Genomic DNA, 14,810 nt, shown 5'->3' on the forward strand with positions numbered 1-14,810 from the left:
CTCCAGTAGCATATTGGGCAACTGCCGACCTGGGTGTTCATCTTCAGTGTCATATCATTTTGCCTTTTCATGCTGTTCATGGGGTTCTCAAGGCAAGAATGCTAAAGTGTTTTACCACTTCAGTAGGAATATTTATAATGGGGGAGGCTATGCATATGTGGGAGCAGGGGATATGTGAGAAATGTCTGTACCTTTTGTTCAATTTTGCCATGAATCTAAAACTACTCTAAAAGATAAAATCTATTTAAAGAGAAAGGGAAAGAACAAAAATAAGAATAATAGTGATTGCTACTCAAGAATGGTATATAGGATTCAGTAAGATAATGGATGTGAAATATTGAGCACAATATCTGGCACATAAAAAGCACTCAATAGATTTTCAAAAATCCTTAGAACAGTAACTTACAGATTTACCCTCTCAATGAAGGTTAGATATTACATTTTTTTTTAGTGATTCCAATTGGTCACTTCATTCATTCATTCATTTATTCATCTACAATATCATTCACTTCTTTGGTCTTTAGTGAATATCTATGAGTACTTCATCTACACCAGACACTGCTTAGCGTGGAGGATGCAGGGCTAAAGGAAACCTGGTTTTCGCCCATGACAAGTACTTGTCTAAGATGGGGAGAGATGACCCAGATGACTTTAAGCCAGGTGGTCTAAAAAGACACAGTGAAGGGAGCCATAGATGAAGGAGAGGCCAACTGTGTTTGGGTGCAGCAAGTTGGGAGGGAAATGGAGAAGGTTTCTCAGAAGAGGAGAGCACATAAATGTATTCATGGAAATGGAAAAAAATGGATCCTTTCCTGTATAACTAACAGCAGGAAAACATACTGATAAAACAGCCACCTGCTCTGTGGCTGGTTAGGCTCCTGAGCAGTTCCTGCTGGTGTTCACTCCAATTTCAATTTCTTCAATAGATACAGAGAATATTTACTTTTCTTGAATGAATTTTGATAGTTTGTGTCTTTGAAGCAATTCATTTTATCTAAGTTGCCTGATTTATTAACAAAACGTTGTTCACATATGCCTCCATATCCTTTAAATAGCTGTAGCTTTTCTCATCGGAGAAGGCAATGGCACCCCACTCCAGTACTCTTGCCTGGAAAATCCCATGGACGGAGGAGCCTGGTAGGCTGCAGTCCATGGGGTCGCTAAGAGTCGGACACGACTGAGCGACTTCCCTTTCACTTTTCACTTTCATGCACTGGAGGAGGAAATGGCAACCCACTCCAGTGTTCTTGTCTGGAGAATCCCAGGGACGGCAGAGCCTGGTGGGCTGCCGTCTATGGGGTCGCACAGAGTTGGACACGATTGAAGTGACTTAGCAGTAGCAGCAGCAGCAGCTTTTCTCATGATATTTGTAATTTGTATATTGTTTAATTTTTCCCAGTCAGTTTGGCTAGAAATATATCAGTGTGATTCATTTCAAAAAAACCCACTTTTGGCTTCACTGGACAATAGGATGTTTGCAGAAATAAAATGTATAATTTAAACTTTTGACTTTCAGATTGTCCCCTTGATGGGAAAGAGGGTACCCATTGATTTGCCTTTTCTTCCTTCCTGCTGGACAGCCTGTGGCTTTTGCCTTCAGCTGTAACAGTCACCTGGAACCGGTAGGTGGAAGCTACACGTGGAGGATGACAGTGAGGTAAGATGAGGAAGCCTGTGTCCCCCTAACTGTTTCCCTTGGCTCTTATACAAGAGAAATTAATGCCCATCCTGTTTAGGACCCTGGCAGTTTGGGTTTCCCTGCTGTGGTTGCTAAGCATAGATCCTATCCAACAGAGCAAGACCACCTAATTTTGGGGTTCAGCCAGCAGACCCACTGCATCTCACACTTCACTACCACCTCTAACTTTAAGTCTACCAGAAATAAATGTGGTGCTGTGGCATTGGCCTGCTATTATGTTGTTTTATTGTTAAATTCTTCAGAAGCCAAGTTGCAGAGGGGTATTTAGCTATAGCTCTAAGACACATGTGCTTGGGGTTGATTAGAAATTCTACATGGACTTTTCCCATCACACCTTAGGAAATTTCCCTGAGGATGGAAACCCAAAGGCAGGGTCATGCTCTTGTTGGTTTTTCATCTCCCTGGAGAGAGACTGGCAGAAAGGATGCGCTCAGGAGACACTGGCTGATGCTTGATAGAGTTAAGGTCTGAGACAGGCCTCATGGAGATGGGAGGAAATGGAAACCTCTGGATTTCTTTGTTTCTGATAGAAACCAGAGCAGAAGTATGTCTATTTAACCCTTCCCCTCCTCACTCTGAACTGGAGCCCAGCCCCAAGGGGCACTTGAGAGAGGGGCAAAGCTTCAGGAGATGAGATGAGCTTCCCCATCCACAGCTCGGAGCCTGCTGTCCTGCAGAGAATGGGAGGCCCAGCTGCATTCAGACACCAGAAACAGACCCTGGTCAGAGCTCCTTGACACCAGGAGCAAACATGGACACAGATTCTGACGCTGACTGCCCACCTGGGGAACTTGAATTGGGCAGCTGAGGCTGGACCAGGTTGAGACGAGAAGGGGGAGAGGAGGCAGCTGGGGCAGGGCAGTGGAGCCCATGAATGGAACTGGCCTCAAGCCATCACTATAAGACCGCACTTCAGTGCACTTAGAGGTAGGGCAGAACTCGGGGGGCCCAAATCTGGGGGGACACACAGTGCAGAAAGTCTGCATTTATATACCAGCCATGTGGTGGGCTTCCATGGCCATACTACATCAGCACCAGTGAAATGGAACTTTATGGTTTTTCTCTAAATTTCCTCTCTCCCTGCTCCAACTCTAATGGATCAAGCAACAAAAGAAGAAGGAGGAAGTAAGAAGAAGGCATGGACAGTGCTTCCTACAAGCCTGGGTCAGGCCTGAGTTGAGAATAAGGAAGAAACTTGGAGCTGGATGTGAGGCTGAAGCTTCTGTTTAGATGGGACTGGTCCCTTATGTCCCAACAGTGAGCCATAATCGCCAAAATGAGGTTAGTCAGCACCGGTGACGGAAGGCTATGGGATCTTCTTGGGGTGATTTCAAGGGGCACAAACTGAGGAACCACGAGAGCATGTGTGAAGGTAGAGAAGGTTCCTGTGGAGTTAGCATTGCTTTGGCTGCAAGAGGAGGAGTGTGGCACAAGTTGGGGCAAGCCCAGTGTGAACAGAGGCTGGGCCACCACCCACAGCTGCTCTGCAGAAGGTTCCAGTGAAGACTGAAGTCCCTTCTCACTCTGATGCCCATAGAGGGTCCTGGAAGGGTTCACTTCGCCCTACAATGTCTGAACCTGCCTAGACAAGTCACTCCCTCCCAAGGCAGTCAATCTATTTTTGGACATCATCCTAGTGCAGTTTCCTAAACTGACTTGAAGTGTCTCTCTAGTTTTGCACCTGGAGCCACAAGGAACCAGCCCACTCCTTTTGGATATTGGAATGTGGAGAACACGGCTTCCCCAATGCCATCCCTCCTCCAGAAAGATATGGCCCCAGCCCCACTGTCTCCTTTTCCACCACCTTAGGCAAAGCAGCAGTCTTGTAGAGTCAGTGCTGTGTGATCACACTCTTTTTAACATTTATTTTGAGGGTAGTTGTGAGTGTCACAATGGATGGCTAACCATCATCCCCCGCACCTCCACAATGACCCAGGGGAGGAGCAGGAAAGTGCCAACTGCAGGCTGGGGATCAGCACACAGTCCAGACCGTCTTCTCCCCCAGTATCCATTTGGAGAATTGCTGGGTCAGGTGCCAGTCCGTGCCCACAACACTGAGGGTATGAGGGCTGAGCAGGGGCATGGGGCTCACACACTAGGCAGCATTGGGGAGAAGCTCAGGGAACGTGCAAAAGTGATCAAGTGATGGGCCAGGGTGGAACCAGCCCAGCCTGGGAGCGAGGCAGGGGTGTGTGCTGGAGGCTGGAGTTCCGGACCCAGGCCGCCTTGGGGTTCGGAGTGAGTTTCCCAGGCTGGATAGTGAGTATGGCAGGGGCTCACTCCACAGGCAAGTCCTGCCTGCTGCTTGTTCCCAAGTTTGTATGGGGCCACCTGGGCCCTTCACTCAGCCACATCAACGGACAGCATGGCCTTGATTGCGGGGAACTTGTTGCAGGAGAAGTTGGCAAGGAGCTGCTTGGTGCCACTCCGGGTGGGCAGGATCTCAAAACGCACGCGGGACCGCTCTTTGGGACGCAGGGCTGGCACGCTGATGGGGAAGGGCAGGAGTCAGTGTGAGGCCTCAAGTCCTGCTCTGGTCAAGGTCACTGCTCCTTCAACTCCCTCTAGCTGCCACCCTGGGTCATTGAGCCCCTTTAGCCCTGGGACCCCTCAGCAGGGAAAGTAGGAGTCCCATGAGCTCCCACATATAAGGACCAGCTCCAAGCACTGAAGACCTGGACTTCTCTTAAGTTCAAGTTTGGTGAACCCCTAAACCAAATGCAAGTGTGCATCCCTATGGGCAGATTCCCAAGTTCAGAGCCTAGCAGAGTTCTGTCTACCCTGCCTGGGGCTTTGGGGAGGTCCCTCTGACCCCCTCCCCGCCATCCCCTACCAGCCCTTCAGTGTGGGACTCACTCGATCTTGAGATTGCCCAGCAGCAGGCCGCTGCCCTCCACCATCAGCACGCAGTCCTTCACGGGCTCATCCAGTGGGTTGGAAAAGAGCATCTGCACGTTCACAGGCTTCTGCACCCGGGCCTCATCCAGCACCTGCAGGGAGAGGGCTTGACAGAGTCAGGGCTAGACTGCTCATCTCATCTGCCCTTGAAAGCCGATGGGGCGGTGCCTGAGACTTGGTCATGGGAAAGATATCGCTGGGGACAAAGGAAGGGAACACCATTTGGTTTAGTCCTCCTAAGTGCCAGTGCCATCCATGCAGGGGGTTCCTAAGAAATTGCTGTCATCCCCAGGCTACAGACAGGACACCCAAGCCCAGAGGGAGAGGCGGCAGGTCGCAGCAGCTGAGAGCACTTAACTTCCCAGCTGGGTTTGTGGGCCCTTTCTCAGTTCATCTTGGGAAGGGCAGCCCCCACTTCCCAGACATGTGGTCTGCACAGGGTCCTTTATCAGGGGCTGGTCAGAGAAGCAACCTGGACTATCTGTTTGCTCCTGAAGATGAAAGCTTGCACTCCTGCTGAGAAGCAGCCAAGCCTGGGCAGATGCGTCACCTCCCTGGGCCTTGACTCCCTCCCTGATAAAGAGGGCTCATCCCTCCCCTCCTCCTTCCTTGGACTAGAAGGAACAAATGAGATCATGGATGCAGAAGAAAGCGCTTTGGAAACAGAAACCGAAACTAGGTGACGGGTGGATTTTTCTTTTGAGGATCCCTAGAGGTAGCTACTTTGTGTTCATTTGGTTTTCCTTTTTGTTGTCACCAATTCTCCCTGCAACCCTTTTATAGTAATAAACCTGCAGTTCAGGTTGACTCAATAACTGAGAGATTTCTGGTTCCAGAGCCGTTTTCTCTTCTTACTAAACTTTGCAATGCCTGCCAATAATTTGTGCATAACTGAAAAGTTTTAGAGACCATGGTCTATATCACAATTTCTCCCATGGAACTCATTTAAGTGTATGACATGATTTGAAGGGTGAAGCATAATTTTATGCCATTGGGACCCAAGAATATATATAAATGTTGCCATATTTTTCACACTGATATTCAATTTGAGATTTTCCTATATTTGTTTTCCTTTCTTTATGGCTGCTTACCACTCTATCCTGTTGACCTAAATCTATACATACACCCAAAGAAGAGGATAAGAGCCACTTCAGAAACCTGTGTCTGACATTGTCAGTAGGTCACAGGCCAATGTGAAGGACCTCAGTCTTTGAAAGATTGTATAATCTGGTTCAAAAGTCCTCAATGCCTACTCCCAATCATAAATAAGACAATAGGGTGTTGCCCAAATTATTATCTTCTCATACAGATCACCCATGTGCCCTGCTCTGAGTCAGCTATGCATTAATTCATTCAATCACAATTAGATCATCTTGATTCTCTGAAGTCTAAAGTAAAGGAGAAGTTGTGTTAAAGGGCAAATGCATACAAAGATGTCCTAAAGAAGAAAGAGCAGATATTTATTTAAAGGATTAAATAATTTCCAGGCTGTGTGTATTCTGATTTCCTTTTAAAAGATGTTAGATTCTCTTGAAAGATGAAGCTGATTTGATATGGACATCTAAATGATGTACAGCAAAATTTTGAAAAAGAGAGAAAGCTATAAGCAAGTTTGAGGATACTGGATAAGGGAATATAATGGTGGAGAAACTAACTTTATCAAACATTGATAACTTTCACTCAGAATGTTTCATTTCTTGAAAACACCCTAGGAAACAGGGGCGGCTTCTACAATCATGGATGAAAACTTGCTGGGTGGGAAAGAAGGCAAGCCCGGAGCCCAGAAGCTCTGTTTGGTCCTGCTCGTGGAGGGGCCTCTTTCTGTTTCACAACCACTGTGATGGGCCTAGAACAGGGGTGGCTCCCTCTCCCTAACCTTGGAGATGATGGATCACTCTGGCCCCCATTCTGAAGCACAGCCCAGACTAACCAGGACAGTTAACCAGAGAGCTCTATTTCAGGCTAGTGTCAAGGAGCAGGCCCTGGGTCCCCCTGCCTTCTGTCTGAAATCAGGAATCCCTGAAGCTGGGGTGTAGCTTAGGGAGAGTGGGACGAGGGCAGTCACAAGTTACTCTAGAAATCTGGGGCTAGGGATGCTAGTGACATTGTGATGGAACAGCAATAACAAAAAAGGCAATTGCTGTCTAGACTGCTGGGGCAGATGGTGCTGCAGATTTGTGAGGAGTCTGACCCATGAAGCTCTCTATGGGGTCCCAAGGGAAGACCCATCTTCCTCATCCACTCATCTGCCTCTCCTTGCCTGCCAGCCCCTCATCCCTAGATTTGTGCTATCTGGCTCTGGCTGCCTCCACCCTGGGCTGAGGTTGGTGTGGGTAGGGACAGGCTTGGAGTCAGCCCCATACTTCCAGCACCAGTGCTGAGGAAGGGACAGAGTGGCTCCAAGTGCCTCCCACAGACCTTTGAGAGCCCACATGCCTGCATTCCTGAGAGGCAGCCTGGGAAGCAGAGCCTGCTGCCACAAAAATGAGGCATCCTCATTATCAACTCTTGGGAAGATGCTGCTGCTGGGTATGGACTGGCCAGATGTCCTGGAAAGGGCCCTGAGGTCTAGCCTTTGCTCTGGCAGTATTTGGCAATTCTTTTCTCTCTGGGTCTCAGTTCACTCATGTGTGAAATGGAAGGGCATGAAAGCTTGAGACCAGGTTTCTAAGAGTCTTCACTTCTGTAACTCTGGGGTCTAGAGTCAGGAGATGCATGTGAGTTATGCCCATTTCTGATTTGCCCTACAAATGTGTCTGGGGGCTGGGCTGTGGGTTCCCTGAAGGCAGGACCCAGACCTTGAGGTCTTCTGTGATTCCTGAGCCTAGCACAGCCCAGGACACAGCAGATGTTCAAAGCAAGTGAGCTGAAGAGCCCTCCAGCTGCTCCTCAGCTGGCATTCCCAGTGGGTCTAGAGCTGCAGCCAAAGAAGCCACAGGGCAACGTGCCCGTGGATCCTTCCAGAGAGGGAGCAAGGACATGCTTTGCTGCGCCACTGGCAGGATCATAGTTCCCTGACTGGGGATTGAACCTGCACCCTCGGCAGGGACAGCATGGAGTCCTAACCACTGGACCACTGGGATTTCCCAAGGACACTGCTCTGAGCAGAACTCTTGGCTGATCCTTTTGGTAGAGGCTGGAGCCGAGCTGGGCACTATGCTTGTCCTGTCGGCAGACAGGGCTTTCCCTGTGGTCAGGGAGGGCTGGACTAGCATGGAGCAGCGCCCCTTCAGCATCCCTTTACCTCAAGGGTCAAGGTGGGGTTGTCCAGGATGATGTCCCTCTCCACCACCACCTCAGGCTCATCGGTGACCTGGCACACGGCTGTAGTCCGGATCATGTTGTCCGCCTTCAGGTACTTCTCGTACTGAGCATATGCGATCTTTACAGGGTGCTCTATTTCTGGAAGAAGAAACCAGGGAGCAGCGTGAGAGGTGGGGTTGGCTTCTGAAACCTTAAAAGCTGATGCCAAGCCGCGTCAGTGTGGGCTGGCTGGGAGTACCTGGAGCCCAGGCTTGCCTGAATCTTCCCTACCAGGCCCTGGGGGAACACCCGCCTGCTCCACACCAGCTGCAGAGCGGGGGCCCTGGGACCAGGATGCCAGCTGGCTGGGCGGATTCCAGGAGGAGGAGCTCATGGGGGCTCAGACTTCCTCCCTGTCCTGGTAAATATCAGAGGGCGAATTTCCATCTAAGGGGCAGGGAAGAATATGAGTATTAACTCATTGCCCAATAAAGAAAACAGTAATGATGATAGCATGATAATAACTAGCAAGGGAAGCCAGGGGCTGTCTACGTAAGAGCTTGGTCCTCTCAGGTGACTGTATAGCCTGGGATCCTATTGCAACAGCATTGGAACCACCACCCTACTTCTGGTGTCTCCTGCTTCTAAGTCACCCGCATGCACCAGTCAGGTGGGCTTTAGAAGCACTTTCCCCTCAGATCATGTCACTCTTCTGTGTCACCTGAAAAATCTCCTGTGGTCCCTCGCTGCCCCAGGAATAAAGTTCAGACCCCTCAGTATGGCCCTGTGTCACTCTCTTCCTCAAAAGAATGTTCCTTCCCACAGTTCTCTTTGTCCTTTTAACAACACAGGTGCCTTACCACCTCCATGCTCTGAGTCACAAGGTCCCCTCAGATGGAGAGGCCTTCCCCAGCATTTCTCCGTTTCTCAAGCTTCAAGGCCCCTCTCTGACTCACTGGGCAAGCAAGGGTGGGGGGCTCGCCTGCCTCTGGGTGGTCTCCCCCTCCCTCATGCAGTCATGCTAGGTGGCTGGGGGGTGCCCGGCACCTACAGGTCACACACGCCTTGAGGTGAGGCTGTAAGGAGGGAGCTGTCTCTGTTTTTAGCACTGGAGGGATTTACCCAGCCTGCCCCAAATATGGAGATGACAGGCCCTGGCATCAGCTGGTCCAGCTCCCTTGAACAGTGAACCCTGAGGCTCAGGAAAGGAGGGAGACTTAACAGAGTCATCCAGAGAGTAGGTGATGACGTCAGGACTCCAAGACCATTTTGCCTGTTTCCTTCTGCCTTCCCATTTAACTCTGTTGCTTCTTGCAGAAGTACAGTTTTTTTTAAAAGCATTTCCCTCACATAAATTATTTTTGTCCTACAAAAATAGCTCTTCCCTTGAGCTTTGAAGGTAAATAACAGCCAGCCGGGTGCTTTTGTTATAGGGAAGATTTCTGCTCAGTTCTGCCAGAAGACAGGTTGCTAGGGGATGCTGCCTCTGACAGGTGTGATAGCTTTCAGTTTTTCTGCAGACAAAATTTTTTCAACGATGGGCTGTATAAGTAATCAGTTTTTATTAGTTCCTTATGTGAAGCAAATAGCCACCCCACCCTTATTAATCTGCTTTGTACGTCTAGACTTTCCATAACAGCTTGAAGGATTTTGCCATCTTGGGCACACCTGCCTGCTAGTCCTTCCACAGCCCCAGCCTCTCTCTGCTCCATCTTGTTCCCCTCCCATCTGTGCTACCCAGGAGAACCAACTCACTCTTCCTCCCGGAAGCTCAGGCCTCCAAGAAAACCCATCACTGTCACTGGAAATCAAGGAACTTCACCCACCCACTGGCAGCTGTGGGGGAACACTGGTGGGAATTCAAGCCCTCGTGGTATATTGCAACCCCTCTAGGGTCAAACCGGGAAAGTGATTCATTGTGGGATGGGGGTAAGGTAAGGTGGGAGCTGGAAAGGGGAAGGGGTCGCAGCAGTAAAACCGAGAAAATGGGTGGTGGCACTGGATTTCACATCAGGAATTCCAGGACCAGGATCTGGCATTGCCACCTAGTAGCTATGACACTTAATCTTTTAAGTGAATCACAATCTCTCCAAGCCTCAGTTTCTGGCTCTGTAAAAGGAATGCTGAAATCTGTTCTTGTAGAAGGTCAAATGTGATAGTACATAAGAGTATATAAGGAGCACTCTGCACACTGGGCAAAATGTATGTAAGGGGTATTGTGGTTTGTCTTTAACTGCCAAAGTCCTCTTCCTTTCTCCTCCAGGGCATGAAAGTATTTTGGTTGGCACCACCCCCACTTGTACTGCTCACCCTGTGCTGTTTCCTTCCTTAATCAGTTGATTTGGTTCCAATAGGAACTCTCCAACCCCAAGAGAATACCAGCTACCATGAGTGTGTGGCATCCCAGCAGCCTACAGGTTGAATTACCTTCTTCGGGATTCAGGGATTTAGTGACAGAGTCCTTCCACACCTCGTGTACAAGTGTGCCGTTGTAGACGATGGTCCAGGCTGTCATATTCACTGTCACTGTCTTTGTATCACTTGTTAGGTTTTTGAGCATTAGGATCAGGTTGACTTCTTTGCCCACTGTCAGTACACCAGCGACCTTGAACCTCCCAGAGATGCTAGGCTCCCGTTCCTCTCTTGCCAGGCTGCTTGCAGATGTTGCACTAAATGACATTGTGGGTTTAAGTTTCCTCAAAGCCTTTTCAAATACTTGTCTTTCCTGGCTGGAACCTGTGTGGTGGGAAAAGAGAGAAGTATCTCAGAGATGCGGTGGCAACGTGAACAAAGAACAGTGCCCTGCCTGGAAAGGTGGCCTGGAACTAACACTGGTTCTGCTGCTTGCGCAACGATTCTAATCCAAGCAAGTGTCTGACCTCCTCCAGGTCTCCATTTCACCCTCCTTAACATATGTCTGACCTCCAAGCAAGTGTCTGACCTCCCTCAGATCTCCATTTCATTCTCCTTAACATGAGGCTCACAGCCCAGCTCTTCCAATCAGCTCAAATTTCCATCGAGCTGTAGGGAAAGCTGCATAAAATACATAGCTTGATATTTTGCTTAGGTTAATTAGGTTAGATCCCTTCCTTCCTTCACTCTCTCCGTCTCTCCCTCCCTCCTTCCCTCCATTCCTTCCTCCTTCCCTCCTTTCTTTTAATAAAAGCTCCTTTGTGAGACTTAAAGAACAAAGCGTGTGTTAGTTGCTCAGTCATGTCTGACTCTTTGCAACCATGGACTGTAGCCCACCAGGCCCCTCTGTCTATGGAATTCTCCAGGCAAGAATACTGGAGTGGGTATCCGTTCCTTTCTCCAGAGGATCTTCCTGACCCAGAGATTGAACCCAGGTCTCCTGCATTGCAGGCAGATTCTTTAACATCTGAGCCACCAGGGAAGCCCAAAGAACAAACCGATAATTTAAAAAATAACAAGCCTGAGTTTAAAAAGATTAGAATGAGTTCATAAGTGAGAAAACTATGATTTAGAATTGCCTCACTGAAAAAAATTCCAAACCACTTTATCATGTTATTCTGTTTTATTTCTAATCATGCTTTGAGAATTAGAGAGTGGAACTTCTGTCTAGGTCAGTTGACAAGAACTTCCCACAGTTGGTATGGTTCCAGGTTATGACTAGTTTAAATTGTTGAGAGAGTTCAGGTTTCAAAAACACAAAGGTTGAACCACAGGATGGGTTCAGCCTTTGTTGTGGGTGCTGCTGAATGTGATACTATAAACAGTCCCCAGAAAGTGGCCAAGATTGTGGCCAAGAAACCATGGCTCTTGGGGCACTAAGAGCTGATAACCAACTCCAAGCCTCTGAGCCAGGGTAGACCACACAGTGCACATGAGTCTCCTTGCCTTGACTGGGAGATAGATCCACTAACGAGGCGAAGATATTGACTTTCCAGTAACATGGACAGAGATACTGAAAGAAGAATGACCATGTTTACCCTTCTGCCCCTAACGTCCCCTACAAACCTGTGAAATTTTAAGATGACTTATTAGAAGCACTTTATCATTTAGTGAAATCTTTCCTATAAGTTACATGTAACAACTGGCAGAGACCCCGAAGACATCTAAGCACATCATGTTAGAGTTAAGGTCCTAAAGAGGAGGAGTGTTTGGTCCAAGTTGTTGGTAATCTGAGAATTAGGGGTGGAAAGAGGGCCAGTCCCCAGAAGTTTAGACCTGAAGTCTAGTAGTTCCTCCCACACACCCCTGAAAAGAAGGCAGGCAGCCAAATTACCCGAGTTGATCGCTCCTGGTGGGCTGGGTTCCTTTTGGTGCCTTCCCATTCTCTAGCCGAGCTGTAAATCCACACCCAGGTCTGACGGCTGAGCAGGGAGCTGAGCCTCTGTGCCCAGAACCTCGAAGCAGTTGCGTTTGCACAATGAGGCTCAGAGCCTAGATACCTATATAGGTCACCTGCCGGGCTTACTCAAGACTAAGCTTCCTGCTACTGTTTTTTCCTTTGGTGTTGCTGTTGCGCAAATACTTAGCAACCCATTTTATGGGCTTTTCCTCCCTGCGGCCATCAGACACAAGCATCATTAGGTAAAGGAGACTGAGCAACAACAGGTGGAGTGATCAGTCCTGCTGTCACACAAGGGCTGGGGCATTGCCAGGGGTCTGGCAGGGATCCCTCCACCTGGCTGTGGCCCCTCCTCATTGCTCAGGAGGTTTGGCTGGGACAGCCAGAGCCCTCAAGAAGTGGAATTAAGGTGTAACACTCAGATAAGGGGCCCCACAGAATCACACAACTGTATAGACAGTGCGTTTTAAAAGTCACTTTGGGAGGTCATTCCGATGAGGCTGCAGATGTTCAAGTTGATAAAAATCATCACTATTTATTAAGTCCTCACTATGGGCCAGGCACTGCCCTTGATACTTTCTATACACTAGCTCATTTAAATCCCATTGAAGAGAGGCCTTGCTCTTCTCATTTTACAGGTGAGGAAGTGAGGGATCAGAGATGCTAAGAATCGTGCTTGAGGTTGCACAGCTATAAGGGGTAGGGCAGAGTTCACCTCCTGCCCGGGGTTATCAGTTCCTTGGCCCCTACTCTGGTTTCTACATCAGAACACTTTTGAGAATGCTTGTCACACTCAAGCCTGACCCCCAGCCTGTGAGCTCTGGAGGGGCAGGCACCCATCTGCAGGGTGCTTCCTGGCCTCCTGGAGTTGAGCATGAATGGGCACTCAGGGAGGTCTCAGTACATGTTTACTGACTGAGAGAAAGGCCATCTGACCCCAGTGGGAGGAATGGGCCGCAGAGGTACACTGGGGTCTAACGGAAAGCACCAATCTCATTACTCTGATGCCTCCAAAGGACCCACACCCAGCAGCTCATCCACCTGGACTTGGAGCCTACCCCCTGCTCAGCTCTCCTCTTTTGTATACGGCAGCCAGCAGCAGCAGCCATCCAGGGCACCGAACTGTGGGGTTTACTTTAGGGTGCACATGGGTACCTTCTCAAGAGCACTTTTCTTGACACCTCAGAACCAGCAGTGAGGACCCGCTAAAGCAACTATTCCAAAGCGTTTAGAGTGACACGTCGATCCCATTAAGGAGCGACTGGCCTGCTAGAGCAAGCATTAATTCACTGCGGCCTATTTCTAAAATGAACATCACCTTCAAATGTAGAATTTTGTCACTATTGAGATTCCTCAGAGATATTAATTTGCTAACACTGAAAGCAACTTCTGAAACAGAGAAACACACGTAATTTGTGTTAAACGTGGCCTCCTACCAGCTTCTAGGTGACTTTAGGGGGCTCGGCACTCAAGTGGATGCTGACGATTTCAGGGACTCGGGCATTGTCCTCATGGTGTAGGAGGTGTCTGCACCTCATCTGGCTTTCAGGGAGCCCACTGAAGCAGACAAAGCAGTCCCCATGTCTCTGGGGACTGTCCATTTCTTTTTTCAGAGGATGTTTCCTGCTTTCGCTTCTTAGAGGCAAGGGGAGTGGACTGACAGAGACCCTAGGGGGTCTTCTGTGGGGGCCATGTTTCTCCCTGTGATGTTCAGTCATGGTGCTGTCATCCTAATGGTGCAATTGGCAAAGGGACACAGCTGGAGACGAGCTAGACTGACAGCTGCCTGAGTCCTTCAGCACATTTCCGCTGGCACTGTGTCTGCCCCTGATGGTTTTGTCCCCACAGGAAACAGTCTGGGGAACTGGGCATTAGATGCCAGGGAGCAATCCTAATATTCAGGCACAGCTGGCTGAGAAAGCGGGAGGAGCATGAGCAAGTTTTCCTTCTCCCGCCTCAAAGCTGTCTTCCCACCGTCAGGCCCTGGGTGGCACAGCCCATCCAAGCCCCTCCTACCTTCTGGATACTTGTACTTTTCGGTGACATCCATGCGAGAGTTGCTGCCCACCGCCTTGGTACTGATGTACTTGCCGACGCTGTGAGTGTCTGCGGAATTCTTCTTCAAGGCACCGTTCGACTCGTAGATCCATGTGATGCGGTCGGCATTGACCTCCGCAAAGATGAAGGGCATGTCGAAGTCCCAGTCCACATTACCCTCTCGGATAGCGATCACCGAAGCAGGGCCGCACTGGAACACCCCTGGGGGCCAGGGTGCAGAGGTTGGATGTGTGCCAAAGCAAGGCCCCTCTGCAACAGCCCGCCTCATAGCCTGCTTCTCTGGGGGCCCTCCCCACCGCCCAGCTCCCCTGCCTCTACCGCAAACTCCTTCAACCCTGACTGTCTGCTCTCCTCTTGGGGCACTCAGCAGGACCCTCTGGGGCTACCGTTATCTTGTGCAATAGCACTCTGGTCAGACTCCAGCTCCACAGAAGACGGCCCACTCCCACATTCTGTAGGTGCATAATTGGTGCTAACTCCCTGCCCTCAGTCTGTTTCCTAAAGAGGAAAGTCTGACTGTCTTGTGCTCAGGGCTGCCTCTTTTCTACTCTGCAAATCATTCTTCCCAAATCACCCCCCAATTTTGGAAGACTTCTCTGC

At 49.4% G+C, this 14,810-nt stretch overlaps 1 protein-coding gene across 1 annotated transcript in view; it reads right to left on the reverse strand.

Moving 5' to 3' along the window:
- Positions 1 to 3,537: 3,537 nt before the first annotated feature.
- TGM3 (transglutaminase 3) overlaps positions 3,538 to 14,810 on the reverse strand; it is a 42,578-nt gene continuing 31,305 nt past the window's right edge. The window contains 5 exon segments of the mRNA NM_001101848.1: positions 3,538 to 4,187; positions 4,556 to 4,689; positions 7,842 to 7,999; positions 10,268 to 10,576; positions 14,169 to 14,411. Coding sequence (NP_001095318.1) covers positions 4,040 to 4,187; positions 4,556 to 4,689; positions 7,842 to 7,999; positions 10,268 to 10,576; positions 14,169 to 14,411 — 992 coding nt within the window. The 3' untranslated portion in view covers positions 3,538 to 4,039.

This window comes from Bos taurus, chromosome 13, assembly GCF_002263795.3.
Source record: "Bos taurus isolate L1 Dominette 01449 registration number 42190680 breed Hereford chromosome 13, ARS-UCD2.0, whole genome shotgun sequence".
Taxonomy (NCBI): Eukaryota; Metazoa; Chordata; class Mammalia; order Artiodactyla; family Bovidae; genus Bos; species Bos taurus.